This window comes from Macrobrachium rosenbergii, chromosome 28, assembly GCF_040412425.1.
Source record: "Macrobrachium rosenbergii isolate ZJJX-2024 chromosome 28, ASM4041242v1, whole genome shotgun sequence".
Taxonomy (NCBI): Eukaryota; Metazoa; Arthropoda; class Malacostraca; order Decapoda; family Palaemonidae; genus Macrobrachium; species Macrobrachium rosenbergii.
The window spans coordinates 8,825,728-8,845,575 of record NC_089768.1 but is presented as its reverse complement, the minus strand read 5'-3'; the positions used below and the strand labels follow the sequence as shown (position 1 = coordinate 8,845,575).

Here is a 19,848-nt window from a genome sequence, read left to right as displayed (position 1 = left end):
GGAGTTTTTTATTCAAAAATTTACAAGCTTTCTTGGACAAACAGTCCACATTATCAAGTATCCGTACATTGTACGGATACTTGATAATGTGGACTGTTTGTCCAAGAAAGCTTGTAAATTTTTTGAATAAAAACTCCATTAGATACCATCCAGTTTGAATGAGGTCCTTTTAGTAAATATATATATATATATATATATATAAAGGTCACTTGGAGACAAATTTCTTTTCATTTATTGAATGCCTGAGGTATTCTGGGTAACCTTCATTACCGTTTACGCCAAGATTTTGTTTAAAACGATAGAAATACAGAGTTCTCACCCTCGCAGCCGACAGAAAAATTAACTTGCAATTGTAACATGGGAGGCTGTATTTCCTATAAGAACAACTGACACTGATAAATAATTAGGATACTTTAGACTCCCATTAAAAGAAAATTAATACAAGATTGAAACTATTAATGTAAAGACGAAGGATGGTCAATTGTTCTGTCGCATGGACGAGCCAGCAGCGGGTCCTGCCAGCGATGTGCCTTGTGACGTCATTGCTGGTACTACCCTTTGTAGTACCAGACAATGGCGTCACACATTTTCTGAGAGCTTTTTGCACAGAATGTTTACTCATTCATAATAACGTCTAAGCTTAACAGACGCGGGTTATTCGTGTCAAAAGATTGCATTGGACCTAAGGTAATGCTTTGTTAATATTTGACCAACTCACTTTAGACAGTCCTTTTCAGAGAAATATAGTACCAGTTACCTAATAAAGTATTAAGGCTACTTCGATGAACTGAAAGCAGCACTGATATGCTTTCTGTTTATTGATAAAAATAGTGATCTACATTGCTTTGGAAATATTATTGATGAAAATACAATTGGTAAAGTAGTTTTGGAACTCTGGTGGCTAAAGCGCAAGACATCAACTCCGAGGGAGTATTGACCACTTTTTTTTTTCTTTTTGCACTGTAAGTCATCATTAAAAACGAGACTTGAATCCCTTTTAATAAAAAGAAAATCTTGCTGACAATTTTTTCTCAATGACAAAAGATTCTTTCTTTGAGGTTATGTTAATCAGAGTTCTGAATTACCTTTGAAATTCCCAAGAGTTTCCGTTCATTGATCAAAAACAGTCCATTCATCTCCTTCATATTTGTAGTTTTAGTTCACTCGAGTCAGTGAGCATGACAGATATAAGTGTTAACACAGCACCTCTAAGTAGTTTTGGACTTGTTTTTTAAATCAAATAAAATTACTTGTAATAAAGATATGCTAACTCTTCACATACTGTTGGTGAAGCTAACGTGTTTGGCAGTTCAAGCGAAGATCCAACGCATTACTACCCTGATACGATTCAAACTGTATTTGAATATTTTACTTACATTTCTATTTATTTATTTATTTGTTGATTTATCTGTTTTTATAATAACTGATCTCCTCTTTCTGTATTTCCCTTGACCTTCTGTTACTTATTTCTATTGAACAAAAAAAAAAAAGACCATCTTCTTTGGAAGCTTGAATTTCAAGTTAATGGCTCCTATGGTGGGCTTCTTGCATATGAACAGGGTTTATCTACTGAATAATAATAATAATAATAATAATAATAATAATAATAATAATAATAATAATAATGATAATAATCGATGCAACGCCTTTAATTTCTTTGGCTGTACCTCCGTTCATATTCTCTTTCTTCCATCTCACTTTCCACCCACTCCTAACAATAGATTCATAGTGCAAATAAGCTCTTCATTGGCGGGGTGGGTAGAGCTCTCGGCTAGCTCGCTGTTGGCCCAGCGCTCGACTCTCCGACCGGCCAATGAAGAATTAGAGGAATTTATTTCTGGTGATAGAAATTCATTTCTCGTCATAATGTGGTTCGGATTCCACAGTAAGCTGTAGGTCCCGTTGCTAGGTAACCAGTTGGTTCTTAGCCACGTAAAATAAATCTAATCGTTCGGGCCAGCCGTAGGAGAGCTGTTAAACAGCTCAGTGGTCTGGTTAAACTAAGATATACTTAACTTTTCATAGTGCAAATGCGAGGTTTTCCTTCTGTTACACCTGTCAAACCTTTTACTTTCAAATTCCGTTTCAGCGGTAAATGGCCTCATGGCCATGTCCCAGCGTTCGGCCTTCGGCTTAAATTTTTTTTTATTCCGATTCCAATTCCAGCTTCGTTTGTGCCTTCGGATTGAATTCAATAGACAATTTAGACCAAAGGCCAAGCGCTGGGACCAGTGGGGGTCGTTCAGCGCTAAAACGGAAATTGACAGTACGAAAGTTTGAAAGGTGTAACAGTAGGAAAGCCTTTTGCAGTGTACACTGTGAATCAATTGTTAGGAGTGGGTGGAAAGTAAGACGGAAGAAAGAGAATATGAAAGGAGGTACAGTAAAAGGAACGAAAGGGGTTGCAGCCAGGGGCCGAAGGCACGCTGAAAAGAACCTCAAAAAAATGCCTACATTATTATTATTATTATTATTATTATTATTATTATTATTATTATTATTATTATTATTATTATTATTAAAGTAGTTTAACCAGACCACTGAGCCGTCTTTCAGCTCTCATAGGAGTAATGCCTACAGTGCGCAGCATGAGGTGCACTGTCGGCACTACCCTTCGAGTCCAACCTAATACAAACATCTAGTACGAACATCTCCTCCGACAGGTAATTCGTGGCAGGAGCATTGCCATGGTAGAGGAAGCTCCGAAAGGCCTATCTGCTGACGTCATCATTCGTCGCTCCAGCAGCTTCTACGAGAAGATGCCCCTCAGGACAATAATCCACCTGGACGAGGAGTGAAGGCTGTCACTGCAATCAGCCCTTTCTGGTCGTCGCCAGGGTAGAACGGACTCCTTTCATTCCTCGCCATATGTTTCTGTATTACTATAGTCCAGTGGTTCTCAACCTGAGGGGAATTTCAGAGTTTCAGGGGTGGGGGGAATTGTGACCACAGACTGGCAGACTCAAACTGCATCTAGGACCACACAAAACGCAGACTTAAACTGCATCTAGGACCACACAAAATGCAGACTCAAACTGCATCTAGGACCACACAAAACGCAGACTCAAACTGCATCTAGGACCATACAAAAAGCAGACTCAAACTGCATCTAGGACCACACAAAACGCAGACTCAAACTGCATCTAGGACCACACAAAACGCAGACTCAAACTGCATCCGGGACCATACAAAACGCAGACTCAAACTGCATCCAGGACCACACAAAATGCAGCGTACATGTGTCCGCACTACTGAGAGGTCACGCTGGGCTTTCTCTTCGCTAGCTTGAGTGTTTGTGTTAGTTTGTTGTTGCATATTATTTGGAATGCATCTTTTGAGGCAGACAATTTTGGAAAAGGGGGCGTAGGGAATGACATTCTGACATATGGTGAAAGGGTGCATGGGCCAAAAAAAGTTTGAGAACCACTGCTTTACCGGTGATCATCGTGTAAGGTCTATGATTTATTAGAATAATCCTTTTTGGTTTTCTGTAAAAGAAAACTGTTGTGCCAGCTTTGTCTGTCCGTCCGCACTTTTTCTGTCCGCCCTCAGATCTTGAAAACTGCTGGGGCTAGAGGGCTGCAAATTGGTATGTTGATCATCCACCCTCCAATCATCAAACATACCAAACTGCAGCCCTCTAGCCTGAGGTGTTTTTATTTTATTTAAGGTTAAAGTTAGCCATAATCGTGCTCCTGGCAACGATATAGGATATGCTACCACCGGGCCGTGGTTAAAGTTTCATGTGCCGCGGCTCATACAGCATTATACTGAGACCACCGAAAGATAGATTTATTTTCGGTGGCCTTGATTATACGTTGTAGCGGCTGTACAGAAAACTCGACTGCGCCGAAGAAACTTCGGCGCATTATTTACTTGTTTATATTTTTGCCAGTTACTACCTGAGGTGATCACATTGACTGTTTCTATGTTTTGTATGAAAATGGAGGAAATTGTAAGCGTTGGGTGATTTCTGTTTCTTAAGTAAAATATGAATATCCTATTGTGCGATACAAATAAAACTTAATCCAAGATTTATTTTCGTTTATTACCAAATAACTTATAGACAGGTTCCTTACTTATAATATTCATATGCAATATACATCTATTTACATACATAAAATTTCAAAGCGATTAATGCCTCAACAATTGAGCGTTTCGAAATCTTTAGCACCAAATTTTTTTTTAATTGGCTGCAAAAAACAAAATAAAAAAAAAAAAGAAAACAACCAAACGAGTAAACCACTTTGTACGGAGCTCAGGAAAGGAGGTCGATACACCTTTATACTGTACACCTTTAGCACTTAATTTGTAATACTGAATCTTTACACCTTTAATTATCAGACTCCTTTGGAAATTATTCCAACTTGTCTAAAAGAACTTTCAGCCAACAAGGCACTTGGAGAAAAAGAGTGTGCGAGTTCTCCCAAAATACATTAAACATTTTCGCAACTTTACCAGCTACACATATTTACACATATTGCACTTGACGGCTCATATACATCTGAAATAATCAACAAACTATGGCACCTAAATACAAACTCATGTAAGCCTAATGTCATTTGACAAAAAAAAAACATGACTAGTCTCAAAGAAAGCAGTTCAAACCCCTCAGTATTCCGTTTCCGTCAAAATTGCCAATCTAAATATGTTTCCAGATGTCTGATGCAATAGGAGGTCCATTCGGCTTTTCATTTCAGAGCCTCACTGAACCTTGAGTACTTTTAAAACTGCTACAGCTTTATTTGTGAGTCTGGTATCAAAAGGAAATTTGATACATGCCTAATATCTACCGTATTCTTTGGTTTCACGGGTTTGTGTGAGATGAGCAAAATCGTACAAGAACAGTGCAGTCCTCAACTCTGGAAGAGCATAATAACATAGATACATTGTGACTTCTCAAAGAGTATTTGTTTTTTTAAACAATCAACGCGAAAACACTGTACAATAGCGTAGGCAAATGTCCAGGAATTGTCGTTTGTACACACCATCGAACACAGACCGACTTCTTAATGTGACGAGGAGTGAGGAGGAGGAGGAGGGGGTGGAGGTAAGGAAGGACACTGGTTGGTGAAGTTGGGATTCGATGGCCGCCAGCCCTTGGCGTTCTTGCCGAACTTGTACACGAGGCGTCTTCCTATGACCGGCTCGAAAACGCCTCCCTTGTAATAATACCTGAAATAAACAAAAAGGTATAACACATCTGTCACTATTTTCATAATTGTCACCATTTTCACGTATTACAACGAAATGCTTTCAAAGCTGTCAACTTTCACGAGATATAGAGGTACGCGAGCATTAGTACCTAAACGACAGCAAAAGTTCTCATATTTCTTAATGAAAAGTTACCTCTCGTGCAAACAAAGGGACTGTTATTGAATCGAGCTTAACAAACGATTACTTTACTTTCTGTTTATTATTATTATTATTAATATTATTATTATTATTATTATTATTATTATTATTATTATTATTATTATTATTCAGATGAGCCCTATTCATATGGAACAAGCCCACCAGAGGGGCCACTGACTTGAAAGTCAAGCTTCCAAAGAATATGGTGTTCATTAGGAAGAAGTAAAAGAAGATAAAGGGAAATACAGAAAGAAGAGGTCTCATTTAAAAAAAAAATAATTTAAGAAGTTTATGAATAGATAAAAATGAAATCAGGTAAAATTACATTATAGTTTCCTATACTACTGTACAGACTATTCTGAAAATGTCCAGTCAATTTACCAAGTCTGAACCCACGTCCAGGATATTTACCATGTCTGAACCCACAGCTTCTTTCAGCAAGAGAAAAGGTCCTTTCGCTTCACTCACCTCATTGCTCTGCTCAATTTTTCGTAGTTCATGTCACGGTTCTGCTTGCGCTGACCCCATCTCTGGGCCACTTTGTCAGCCTGGACAAATCTGAACACGCCCTGCTCCGGGTCATCCCACCGCACCAGAGAGGGACAGGTCTCCGGGTCCAACAACAAATTTCGGATGAATTCCCATAAACGACCAGTCTTCTTCCTCTTCTTCTTCAGCTCGTTCTCTGTGCGAAATAACAGTAATGATGAAAAAAAAAAAAATCAATTTTTTGCAAAATTGAGCCCTCTCTTCGAAAAGGTCTAGGCTACCAATATTATTATTATTATTATTATTATTATTATTATTATTATTATTATTATTATTATTATTATTATTATTATTATTCAGAAGACGATGTGGAACAAGCTACCAGAGAGGCCACTGGCTTGAAATTCAAGCTTCCAAAGAATACGGAGTTCATTAGGAGAAGTAAGAGGAGGTAAAGGGAAATACAGAAAAAAGAGATCTCACTCATTAAAAAAGAAAAAATCAATAGCTAAATCAATAAATAGATAAAAATGTACTAAAACGCAAGGAGAATAGTAGTAGGGTAATAATGCATTGCATCTTCCCTTGAAATTTTTAAGCTCACAAGTACTTTATATTCTTTAAAGGAAAACTTTCTTTCCATAGGAGTAGTCTTCGGGTGATATTCCTAGAGACCAGACCAAATTCCTTATCAGAGAAATTCATAGGTTAGTCAAGTTGCATTCGAAGACGCCCTTGGATTTAAGGTCCGTACTTTCATTGGAAAAAAATATGAAAATGCTTAGCTGGATGTGTGGAGTGGTAATAATGGACAGGATCAAGAATGAAGGAGTAAGAGATACTAATAAAGTCACAGAACTATCAAAGAAGGCCCAGGAAAGAACGCAGTGGTATGGCCATGTGATGGGAAGGGATGAGACACAGCCTAAGAGTTATTTTTAGTCTTCATATAAGTCCTCTACGCTTTTACAAGTACTGTGCACAGTCTAAGAGTTATTTTTTACTGTTCATACAAGTCCTCTACACTTTTACAAGCACTCTACACACCCTAAGAGTTATTTTCACTCTTCATACAAGTCCTCTATACTTTTACAAGTACTGTACACGACTTGAGAGTTATTTTTACTGTCCATATAAATCCTCTACACTTTTACAAGTACTCTACACAGCCTAAGAGTTATTTTTACTGTTCATACAAGTCCTCTATACTTTTACAAGCACTCTACACAGCCTAAGAGTTATTTTTACTGTTCATACAAGTCCTCTACACTTTTACAAGCACTCTACACAGCCTAAGAGTTATTTTTACTGTTCAAACAAGTCCTCAACACTTAAAAATACTCTACACAGCCTAAGAGTTATTTTTACTGTTCATACAAGTCCTCTACACAACCTAAGAGTTATTTTTGCTATCCATATAAGTCCTCTACACTATTACAAGTACTGTACGCAGCCTAAGAGTTATTTTTTCTGTTCGTACAAGTCCTCTACATTTTTACAAGTACTGTACATAGCCTGAGAGTTATTTTTACTGTCCATATAAGTCCTCTACACTTTTACAAGTACTACACAGCCTAAGAGTTATTTTTACTGGTCATACAAGTCCTCTATACTTTTACAAGTACGGTACGCAATTCTGGTTCTTCCTACGAAGAGAATGTAAAAGAACATATCAATAATTCATTCATAAGTAACTTGCATTCTTACATCCTTCAATACTCTGCGTACGTAACCAAATTCTGAAGTTGTTAAAATCACCTCAGCATTTAGAGAAATTGTAAAATTCTTGACTTATTATTATTATTATTATTATTATTATTATTATTATTATTATTATTATTATTATTATTATTATTATTATTATTCAAGTCTGTCCTTACCTGGCTTCCTGGGTCTCCCTGGTCCCCTCTTCTTGGGTGGCTCGGGTTTGACGACTTCTTCTTCGTTGCTACTTTGGTCTGGAAATCACGTTCCACAAATCAGTCTCAGTCATTCTCTTTTCGTTTTTACAGAAGAGTATAACAGAATGTACTTAAAACTAATATTTGCAATAGATTTCTATTCTAGAATCCAAATAAAACTGGTTATTCTATAGTGAGAGATAACTGCAATTGTAAATCACTCTGAGTAGTTTAGACCAAGGTCTAAAGGAATGGAATGAAATATAGAGCTTAGGCCAAAAAGCCAAGCACTGGGACCTATGAGGTAATTCTGGGCTGGAAAGGAAACTGAGAGTAAGTAGGTTTGAAAAGTGTAATTAGAGGAAAACCTCGCAGTTGCACTATGAAACAATTGTTAGGAGAGGGTGGATAGCAAGATGGAAGAAAGATATGAGTGGAGGTACAGTAAAAGGAATGAAAGGGGTTGCGGCTGGGGGCCCAGGGGACGCTGCAAAGAACCTCTAGTAACGACTACAGTGCACCCCATGAGGTACAGTGATTCTTCAGACCTTGGTTTAGACCATGAACTGCAAAGTTTGAGTAAAATCGTACGAAAACACAGAACCTTCTCATGCTTGAAAGACTGATGCGATATCGAACTCATCCTAACAGCCCAAGAGGAGAACCTTATTTAGAACTCACCGGGATCCGATATATTTTCATCCACCTCGAAAGGCGCAGCAGGGGAGGGGGCGTGCAAGAGATCGAAGCTCTTCCTAGACGCCGAGGGAAGACTGCCAAGGATGAGCCGCTTGTTGTTGCCGTCATCTAGACCGATCGCTCTGCCGTCGACGGTTTCGTAGCGGATTTCGTAACGGGCGGAGGCGTCGCACCCAACCGGCGAGTCTCTGAATATCACTGCCGGTTGCTGAGGCTGGACTGCTGGGTGATGATGAGACAAGTTGTGATTCGCAGGACTGAAAAAACTTTTCGACTGGTTGATGAAGTCGAAGGGCGACGTTGCCTCTGGGACTATTCTGTTCTTGTTGATGTCTTGGTGTGAGGATGTTGCTGAAATGGGAAGATACATTCGATTGGTGGGGATGTTTTCTGTAGCACTTGTACTCACAAAGGCATAAAAGAAATTGTGATAAGCGGTTCCTACCATCTAAAGCAAGAATGGCCTTGAAAGAGAGCCATTTTACATGAGTCAGGAATAACACATAACAGAAGCTTAAAGTGATGATTATTACGTTTAGAAGCACACTGGATGCTGTAAAAACACATAATCTGTTTATCACAAAGAATACTGTTGACTTTTTAGAATTCTTTTTAGAATTCTTTTTAGAATTTCTGGAACTCTTCTTCAGCATCTGATCCTGTTTTTCATGCACAAACCTTCGGGATATAATTGCATTCTCGTTAAGAAAAATAAACAAAACTAGGCCTATCATGTGGTGTTGGCGTAATATATAGGTATTCTTATCAAATTTTAAGCTTTATGCACTGAAATAGAGTATCTACTGTTGTCCCAGAAAATTTAAGGAAGCAGAAAGCGTAGAGAGGGGATGCAGAAACCTAACCCATTCAATACGGAAGCAGAAAGCGTAGAGGGGGGGATTCAGGAACCTAACCCATTCAATAAGGAAGCAGAAAGCGTAGAGGGGGGGATTCAGGAACCTAACCCATTCAATAAGGAAGCAGAAAGCGTAGAGGGGGGGATTCAGGAACCTAACCCATTCAATAAGGAAGCAGAAAGCGTAGAGGAGGAATACAGGAACCTAACCCATTCAATAAGGAAGCAGAAAGCGTAGGGGGGGGGGGGAATACAGGAACCTAACCCATTCAATAAGGAAGTAGAAAGCGTAGGGGGGGAATACAGGAGCCTAACCCATTCAATAAGGAAGCAGAAAGCATAGAGGTGGGACGCAGAAACCTAACCCATTCAGTAAGGAAGCAGAAAGCGTAGAGGGGGAGTTCAGGAACCTAACCCATTCAGCAAGGAAGCAGAAAGCGTAGAGGGGGGGGATTCAGGAACCTAACCCATTCAATAAGGAAGCAGAAAGCGTAGGGGGGAATACAGGAGCCTAACCCATTCAATAAGGAAGCAGAAAGCATAGAGGTGGGACGCAGAAACCTAACCCATTCAGCAAGGAAGCAAAAAGTGTAGAGGAGGATACAGAAACCAAGGAGACTTGACAGAAACCTAACCCACTGAGTGTCGCGCCATGGCGGAGAGCGAGCCAAAGTGCTGAATGAAACTCACCATGCGCAGCAACCTGCTGCTGCTGTCTCTTCTCCTGCAGCAGCCTGGCTCTGAAGTTCTGGAACAAGTGGTCCGCTGCTTTCGGCGCGAATCTCTTGAAGTCATCCCGGGTCATCTGGCAGAGATCTTTCCCCGTGACGGCGTTGAGCTCGTAGAAATTGAGATGCTGTCCGGCGAAGTTCAGTTCCTTGGCGGAATCGAACATATAGTATATGACGTCTTGGTGGTTCCATTCTTCGATGAGCTTATCCTTATAGCCTAGGTCATCTGGAAGGGTGGAGAAGGAGGAAGAGACATCAGGTCTAGAAGCAGTCGAGATATAAACCCTCGACTTCTAAAGGTTAGTGAAACAAGACAATAGAAATAGAATATAGAATTTAGGCCAAAGGCCAAGCGCTGGGACCTATGAGGCCATTCAGCGCTCAAGGGAAACTGACAGTAAGAGGGTTTGAAAGGTGTAACAGGAGGAAAGCCTTTGCAGCTGCACTATGTAGCAATTGTTAGAGAGGGTGGAAAGTCAGATGGAAGAAAGAGAAGAAGTTAGGAAGTACAGTAAAATGAATGAGAAAGGTTGCAGCTAGGGGGCCGAAGGGACGCTGCAGAGAACCTTAAGCAATGCCTACAGTGCACTAAGTAAGGTGCACTGGCGGCCTATTGTCAAATAACTCTTTAGATTAAACTGGATAATGTCATCATTACTGATGGCACTTAAATCAGCAACCAAAGTTAGGTTGTCTTCAATGTACTAGAAGCCACTACTTAGGTAATGTCATATATGCCATTATTTAAGTAAAGTGCGGAATTCCTGCTGCTTCTGTGCAAGCGTGACTGCATTCTATAAAAACCTACTCTGATCAATTGAAAGCAGATTGCAAGATTCATTTGCATGGATTCTGAAGCACGAATGTATGCCGTCAAAAGATGCCGAGATCGCATTTTAACTGACAGAAATAACATTCAGGACCTCAAACAACATCATTACGTACTGTCTATGTCATTCCTAGTTGGATTCGTGGGGTGAGGACCAATGCTGTCTTCGTCGTGTAGCCACGGCACTTTCTTGGCACTCGCCGTAGGAAGTTGGAGGGCCACATTTGGCATATCCTGAAGAGGGGGGAAAATACAGAAGGGGTTTAGATGATTATGCTATGTGGCGGCATACTTTACTTCCCTAAACTAGGCACAGTTTAATATATACATACATACATATATATATATATATATATATATATATATATACAAATATTTATGAATATATATATATGTGTGTGTGTATATATATCTTATAGATATACTGTACATATATATGTACATATATAAATAATAATATATACATTCTGTGTATATGTATATATATATATATATATATATATATATATATATATATATGTGTGTGTGTGTGTGTGTGTGTGTGTGTAATTCTATTAGAATTACATATGTGTCTGGTAAAAGTGACCAGTAGATTCTACACACACACACACACACACACACACACACACACACACACACACACACACATATATATATATATATATATATATATATATATATATATATATATATATATATATATATATATATATTACATAATCTTACTTTTCTAAATGCAGATAGTAATTTTTCACTGCAGAAATTTTATGCCATTTAAAAAAAGGACATGATTGGCTAACCGTACTGAAAGTCATACAACCGAATCTCCTCCTCCGCCTGGGAGAGAGAGAGAGAGAGAGAGAGAGAGAGAGAGAGAGAGAGAGAGAGAGAGACTCACCCTCGGAAATCCTTGATTGCTGTAAATCATCTCTGAGGGCATTCTATTCCTCTGACTTCCTGCAAAGAAAAGAAAAAATTTATTAGATCAATATCATGCCTTTAGTAATTAAAAAAAATTAGAAGCAAAAAAAATCGTAAAATTGAAAAATTGCATGAAGCGCAAAAAAAGAAAAAAAAATTGTTTCATGCAAGTTGAAGTTGTATACACAAGAATCTATCAAATCAAAATAAGATGTGAACTAGCAATATATATATATATATATATATATATATATATATATATATATATATATATATATATATATATATATATATATATATATATATATATTCTGCATTTTAAATCAAAAGGTAAATATATTTATGATGTGGAACCATTCAAAATTCATTCCATACGACTCGGGCCTTTATAAATGGCAATTTGATTATAACCAGAGCTGCTTTAATCAGTGGCAGCTGCAACCTGTTCTCAGCCTACGCCAAAACTGCAGGATACGTAGTCTGTTCATTTTCTCATTGTGAGTCCATGGACTTAAAAATTCAGTTCCAGTTCCAGTCATTGGTTTCAGATTTCGAATAGTTTCCAGCTCATATCTTGATTGAAGTTTTTTGTCGAAAGAACATTTGCTGCTAAGGAATAACCATTTCTTTTGCTTGTGTATGCCATCAGAAAAAATAGCCGATAACGGTAACGCCTGGAGCCATTCCTTAAGGAAAATGCGATATATGTCTGTGTATATGTATAAAGAACTCATAACCAATACTAAAAAAGGAGAGATTCCTTACTTCCTAGTTGTAAAACACAATGGATCGACAGAGTCGATACTACGGACTACCATGAGAACTGAACGAGTCAAGTCTTTAGACCCTGTCACCTTGGTACTAGGCAGGTGTCTGTGGTCCACCAGCTAATCCGAACGAGTTGATTTGGGGTCTCAGGGCAGACGGTGAAAGGCACCAAAGAGTCAGCAGACATCTGTCGATGTTGAGCTAATAAAATATGGCGGAACGGAGGAACTGAGTTAATACTCGATTCCTGAAAGATTTGTAGATAGATAACACTTAGCCAAGAGCGCATTCCGAGGAGTTAGTTGTTAGCTAAGGCCTAGAGCGCTTTGCATGCAGGAAGCTAACCTCTTATAGAATATATGAATGCTGAGTAGAGGGAAATCCATTCAGTAAATAAATGACCGCAGTAACTGTATAGGTAGTTTATTTGTTTTGGAGATTGTTAGAGAGCAACGTTAATTATTTTGCCATCTTATTTTCTTACAGCCTAACAAGAACGAGGCTGATGACCGTCTGCGAATAATAACAAATATAGAACCCGAGAAGACTGAGCTTAACAGAAAACGGGATTACATGGCCGACTATAAACAAGCCGTCCAAACAGATCAAGGTAGAAGAAAAACCTGAACAGAGCAGTCAGACAGAGTACTTGGGAATGTTTTTAAGTTACGAAATTTCGGCCAAAGGCCAAGAACTGGAGGGACCTATGAGGCCATTCAGCGCTGAAAGGGAAATTGACAGTAGAAAGGTTTGAAAAGTGTAACAGGAGGAAAACTTCGCAGTTGCCCTATGAATCCATTGTTAGGAGTGGGTGGTCAGCAAGAGAAAGAGAACATGAACAAAGGTGGAGTAAAAGGAATGAAAGGGGTTGCAGCTAGGGACCAAAGGGGTGCTGCAAAAAGGCTTAATCATTATACTCCGGGGGGTCATGATCACAGATCTTAAGTTCTTTGTTTAAATTTTCCGCCTTCACGTCCCCAATAGACAACTTTGGTGGCCTTGACACTGCGTCATACAGCAGCAACCAATCAGAAGAGAAGATTTTGTTTTGGTTTAGAATGTGCTTGCCTTAGGCGGTTCATTCTGTTGCTGTTTATCTTAACTCGCCAGCAACGTATTTTACTCAATATTTCGGGTTCATACGCTAAAGCTTACGGATATATTGGTTTTCTGGTGATTCAGGAATGTTTTGTGTCTTGCATAATGAAGGAAAAATGTTTGGCAAAGCAATGAACGACTGGACTTCATCCGAAAGTGTTTGTTTGCGAAAACGTATTTACCCAAACTTTTGTGTCATTCGTCTGTATAAAATATGTAACGCATGCGTTTCTCGTGATTTAGCAATAGTTTATACAATTACATACCAAAGTAAAACGACGGAAAAGTACTATAAAAGCAAATTCACGCAAAGTTGTTTTCCATGTCTCTTACGGCCTTCGTAAACGTGTTTTGACAGCTGGACGTAAACATACGTGAGTACAGTGACGCCTACGTAAACATTACTTATTTCATATCTTCTTATTTAGTTTTAGAAGCATATTGAGAAAAATTTTTATTGTAATTCAGTACTGTTTTATGGAATAATATATATTTCAGGATAGGCTAGGTAGTTTCACTTGGCAACTTTGCTAACACATTTCATGCAGGGGTAGGCCTAATAGGCTACGCATAGCTTATGACGTACTACGATCTTCATTTTAAAAGTAATAAATGAACACATATAAAATATGAGTTAAATACTAGGCATTAAATGAAATTATATTATTTACTTTATTAGTTAATACCCATAACACTACTGAAAAGTAATTGCAATGACATTAAATCCCTCGATTTTGTCATTTTCTTATATCAGATGCTACGCATTTATGATAATTTTTTTAAATGCATAAGGATATTCAAAACATTAGCTTTCTACTCATATGTAACTTTGCATACTTCAGAGTAGTTCTACATGCCTAAAGATTGAGATCAAACCCAAACATCAAGGACTGGTCATGACATCAGTATTTTATATACGTATTTCAATTAGGCTACAAATTATAAGTCCGGGGTATAAGGGTTAACGAATGCCTACAGTACACCGTTGTAAGGTGCACTGACCGTACTACCCATCCCCATTGGGAGCAGCTTCATGGATCAAGACTTGAGTTAACCTAAACCTTAGATGGTTGAGCGTAACTGATTCGTTGATGACAAATTGCTAGAACATCCTCAGTTGGCTGGTCGAAATATAAAAGGCTGGTAAATGTGGAGATAGGTAAAAGTAGTAAAAAAAGGTAATTATAGGTGGAAGGGTAGTTCATCACAGTATATAAAGAGGGCTTGGTCTTGTGGGATAAAACCTTACCTATTATTGTCCATATAACGGACGATAATAGGTTGCTAGAAAGAGCCAACAATTCAGACGTGTTGGGGGGAGGGGCGAGGAAGGAGAAAAATGGGTTGGTTAGATGGTGTACAAGGGTATTTGAAAGGAAGGGGCTTTGATATCCAGGAAGTGTGGAATGGAAGACAAGAGTGGCGCAGTGAGTGTAGTGGTTTGTTAGACTGCTGAAACCTTTTGGGTTGGTCTTTGAAGCAGCCAATAAGAAGTTTTAATGCACTGGGGTCATCCACGAATTTGCAGGAAAAAAAAAAAAAAAAAAAAAAAAATATATATATATATATATATATATATATATATATATATATATAGGCCTACATATAAAATCAGACACTGTCTTATGATTCCGTACATCTACTTATTTGCTGTTAAAGTATGAAAATAAAACACCTTGGCGTTTTTTTTCCTCACTGGAGCCACCATCTGTTAAGGGAAATGGTTTAATGTTGCTCATATATATATATATATATATATATATATATATATATATATATATATATATATATATATATATATATATAAAGCCAGACACTGTCTTATGATTTCAGATGGCAATTTATAAATGAATGATTACAATGAAAGGAAAAAAATAAAGTATATAGAATCATGCACCACAATTTAAGAAGTTACAAGCGGTGTTCTTCAGGATTTTTTCTGTGACCAGTCATTTTAGTCTGAATAAAACTCGTCGATCAGTTCTTAATGTTGGGATCACCTGAGATTATCCGATTACGATATGCAACCAGATGATGAAAACTAATCCTTCTCACGGCCATATTTATACTTACTTTCCTTCCCAGTAACTAGCTGTACGTAAGATAACTAGAAAAGTAATGTTTCTATTTTTACCAAGTAACGACGGGAAATTCAAACGTCACAAGTTACCATGATCTGATGTTAGTGGGTCGCTCTATTTTCGTATTGTTGATCTAACGCATTTGATCAAACACTAATAGTAATTTAGTTTTATTTTGAATGATATCTTCACTGAGTTTTATGAACAGCGCTCTCCGAATCCAGGACAGACCAACTAAGACACCTATAGAAAACGGCTGTTGCCAGGGGTGGACATTCAAGGACAAACTCTTCTAAAACCTTGTTGGCACATCAAAACATGCAAACTCCATATGCGTCAGCGCTTAATAACACGAGTTTTTTCTCCAAAATAAGCTTAGTCACGGTAATTCAACAGATACGAGCATATTTTGGCTAGCCTATGTATAAAAACATGGAAGCATGCAGGCGCTAAACATCTGAGGATGAACTGTGTACTGCAACACTTCTGAATAGATATGCAATGACTGGGAGACTAAAATAACGCACAATCTGGTTAAAATGACTTCATTTCATCCACGTTTACTCGTTTATGAATAAGACAAACCAAGTGATGAAGTATGGCGTCACGTCTCACACCAGTATTACGGGTACCTACTTTCCAGGCGACAACTGTTGCCCTGCCGAATACTGATAACGCTAACTCCACTGGCACTGATGACTGGCTTGCTCTGGTAATCTTCACTTCTATTCTGAGCACTTACTGTTGTCCTAGGTGTATAAGCTACTCATTACGAAGTAAAAATGAAATCTTCGCCTTCAGAAACGCTCTCGCAACAGCACCCACTCCATCTCATTCAAACGTCACGTCACTGAAGAGGTGCCACTTACTTAAATCCCACAGAAATTCGTCGAGCACGTAGATCTAACTCTTCTTTGTCGTGCAAATCAAACTCATATCACAGTAAAGAATATACAGCTTTCCAAGCACCGAACATTAAAAGGATAAGACTAATGTTGTTCTACGACACCTTCATTGAAGCGACGGACCGTACACTCAAGCGAGTGACTCCAATGAATCCGAATGATCTGATTGGCCCCAGGAACATTCTCTCGCACAGGCCGAAGTCCCCTTTAACCCCCCCGCCGACTGATAAACCTCCCCGTCGATTCGATTACAATCGTTATCTGTGAGGTTATCGTGAGCTGTGGGTTTGTAGTACCTACCCAGTCGTGTCAGTAATGGTCTTGCCTTTACGTTTACGTGTTTCGTTTACCAATAAAATGTTCTTAATTCGAATAAATTAATTTTTGTTCGTTTTTCCTTATTTACGTTCGGCGCGGGGAATGGGGGAGAGAGAGGCGGAGTTGCCAACGACTTATTATGAGTAAGGTATACGATGATTTGTAGGCTTTAATTCGACTATTAAGGGCGATAACCTTAAAAAATGGATATTATTCTTTAAGAAAAACAGTTTGTTTCATTTATTGTTCACATTTCAAATAAAAAACTTTCAACCGCACTGGCAACTGCGTATGTGGCTTCGCCAATGCCGTAGGGTACTTGGGATCAGATTATGTAACTTTATTCGTTTTTATGTTTTTTTTTTTTTTTGTTCCCGTTTTTCTCACGAAAAGAAACGTGTTTGATTGGACAAGGAGATTTTTCGGTCAAAGCTATGTACGCAATGTGCTTTCTACCAGTAAATGGTTAGTTATACAGGAGCTTTCTTTACTAACTTGGCCGACTAATTTAAACATGGTGTGTTACAACCAGGCCATCCCACCCACCTCTCTCTCTCTCTCTCTCTCTCTCTCTCTCTCTCTCTCTCTCTCTCTCTCTCTCTCTGAGTGTATCATACAAGGACATGCAAACGCAAGAGGTCACACAACACGGGCAGTTACAGTACTGTATGAAAATACTGTTTGTGTCAACTTCAATTAAGACAGTTCAGAGGAATGGCTGAAGTAGGAGCGCTATAAGGAAAAATATCTTGAACTAAGTTCAAGATCTCTTTACTCTCTTCTTCTGTATCTGGGAATGAAAATAAACTGGGTTGCCCAGACTTCCTCGTTTGTTTTTTCACCATGGGACTGTTTATTTAAACTGTGCATCATTTGCTTTTACTCGCTATTAAGTAAGCTGTCATTTTCCTCCCCCCTTCTGCTAAAAATGTTAGGGCATTTTTTTTTTGTTTACTTCAGTCACATTCTCAACAGATGTTTTCATTTTAATAACAACAACAGCAGATGATTAGACCGAACAGGCTGACTGTTCTTAACTTCTGAAGAGGGGAAAGAGTTACTGTTACCTAGAAAAGCATATCGCAAGACAACCTTGATAAACGTAGGTCGAGTGTGTGTGTGTGTGTGTGTGTGAGAGAGAGAGAGAGAGAGTCTATGTGTGTATGTGTGCGTATGTGGCTATTATTACCTGAGTTACTTGCACCTGATCCGTCCATAGGGTAAACGAGGTAGACCAGCTGAACCTGTAGAGGGTCGTTCGTCTCGTCCTCACCTTCAGCTTTCAGATCGTCCGGCCGCATGATCATGAGAGGGGGAGAGGCTTTTTGCCTCTTCTTCGCTAGGGCCGACTGCAGTTCCTCCGGTCGGAGGACCAGAATTTCGTTGGGCGATCTTACTTCTGGTGTCGGGGACTTGAAGGATCCTCTCGTACGTGGGGAATAAGCGCGTGCTGTAGGATTCTCGCCCATGTGGTTTTCCATATTGCGTTGGGGATAATGGCTCTCTTGGAGCGAGACCCCCCTGTCTTGCCTCTCACAGTCGATGTATAGATCTTTGAGAATGTCTGCTGGGCGTCTCTTCGCTGATGAGCGATCGCCATAGGAGGTGTGGTCATCGAAGGGGCGCTTTTTGGCGCGTGATCGGTATATAGAATCTCTGAGAGCTGTCAGTACGCTCGAGTGCCTCTTCGTGTCACTTCTGGGTCTTTCCATCATGTCTGGTGAGGTCTGCGTTACAGACATGTCTTTGGCAGAGGCGCCCATGGGCACGTGTTCGTCAAACGTGGCGTAGGGGCCCATGCCCAAGGGAGAATCACGATGAGGATTCGTGAAGTCAATAAGGTTTGAGGGTTTCATCTGCTGCTCGAACGCTGAATCGTCGGGCGCCACTTTCTCCCTGCTGATGTAGTTATTCTGAACCGTCATGTTCATTCCAGGACCCACGACTTGCACCACGAATCTGCCGTTTTCGTCGACTGTGGCGTCCAGAGTCGACCCGGGCAGCGACTGAAGGACTTGGTCTGACAGGGAACCGAGGTCATTCTGCGGCGGTTCGGTCACTGCTGGTGTCAGCGAGGTGTACTGGGGTTCGTCCAAGGAGGTGAGGACCTCCACTTCGGATGATATCACGGGCACTTCTTCCGTCACTTCGGTCACTTGCAAACCGTTGGTGACGGGTATTTCGTCCTCCAGGAACACCGGCCACTCTCCCAGAACAGCGCTGCTGACGTCGACAGCCTCTGCGCCACCGGTGCTGTGCTCCTCGTTTGCGATCTCGGTGGGAACTCGGCCTCCTTCGTCTTGTCGGGAGACTTGCTGCTCGGACATCTCATCGTTGGCAGTCGCATCCACCGTCATATCGATGGGCGGAGTGTTGATTTCAGGGGGGGTCTCCTTGTTACCCAAGGCCTCGTAGGAATAAGCGCCTTGCTTGTGGTATTCATCTGGTTTGGTTTCGAACATCTCAAGCGCCTGCTGGGAAGTGATGACGAGGTTATCATCGTCGAGGGCGAAGAACGATATGTCCCCGAATCCGTCGTTGTCCTGGACCTCGTGTAGGGCTTCGTTGTAGACGTGGAAGGCGTTTTTCGCGCAGGACATTTCACTCTGATGGGCGCTGGCATTTGGAAATTTGACGGCCTTGCTTTCGGCGCCCTGCTGCTCTGCTTGCGCTTGTTGGTTGAGGTAGTGCAGGTCGGTAGTAGATTCTTCCGGTTCTGCCGTTTCATATTTGAGTGGTAACGTTGGTGCTTGTTGCTGTTCGTGGGCGGCGCACGACGAAGAAGGGGAAGTGGGCGAATACTGAGGGACATCAGGAGACGGCAACTGTTGGACTTCGTTGACAGCCGCTACTGCGGCGCTCAGTATCTGGTCTAATTGCATGATGAAAGTTCAGTT

The 19,848-nt window shown here is 39.9% G+C and overlaps 2 protein-coding genes across 2 annotated transcripts in view; one reads left to right on the top strand and one right to left on the bottom strand.

Moving 5' to 3' along the window:
• Positions 1–4,034, top strand: part of LOC136854013 (uncharacterized) — a 15,150-nt gene extending 11,116 nt beyond the window's left edge. The window contains exon 3 of the mRNA XM_067129992.1: positions 2,664–4,034. Coding sequence (XP_066986093.1) covers positions 2,664–2,798 — 135 coding nt within the window. The 3' untranslated portion in view covers positions 2,799–4,034. The remainder of the gene's footprint in view (positions 1–2,663) is intronic.
• LOC136854008 (uncharacterized) lies at positions 4,030–19,848 on the bottom strand. Its single transcript, XM_067129972.1, has 8 exons — positions 18,141–19,848; positions 11,759–11,817; positions 10,977–11,094; positions 9,991–10,257; positions 8,427–8,795; positions 7,725–7,802; positions 5,824–6,040; positions 4,030–5,175 (listed from the first exon to the last, which is right to left on the bottom strand). The coding sequence occupies exons 1-8, from the start codon at positions 19,831–19,833 to the stop codon at positions 5,010–5,012; spliced, it is 2,967 nt and encodes a 988-aa protein (XP_066986073.1). The 5' UTR covers positions 19,834–19,848; the 3' UTR covers positions 4,030–5,009.

Bases quoted from the DNA above. Each gene is read 5' to 3' on its own strand.
- LOC136854008 (XM_067129972.1), bottom strand. From the start codon at position 19,833: ATGCAATTAGACCAGATACTGAGCGCCGCAGTAGCGGCTGTCAACGAA. The intron at 7,803-8,426 runs GTGAGTTCTAAA...CGTGATTTCCAG, and splicing joins TGAAAATATATCGGATCCCG to ACCAAAGTAGCAACGAAGAA. The intron at 5,176-5,823 runs GTGAGTGAAGCG...TGTTTATTTCAG, and splicing joins AAATTGAGCAGAGCAATGAG to GTATTATTACAAGGGAGGCG.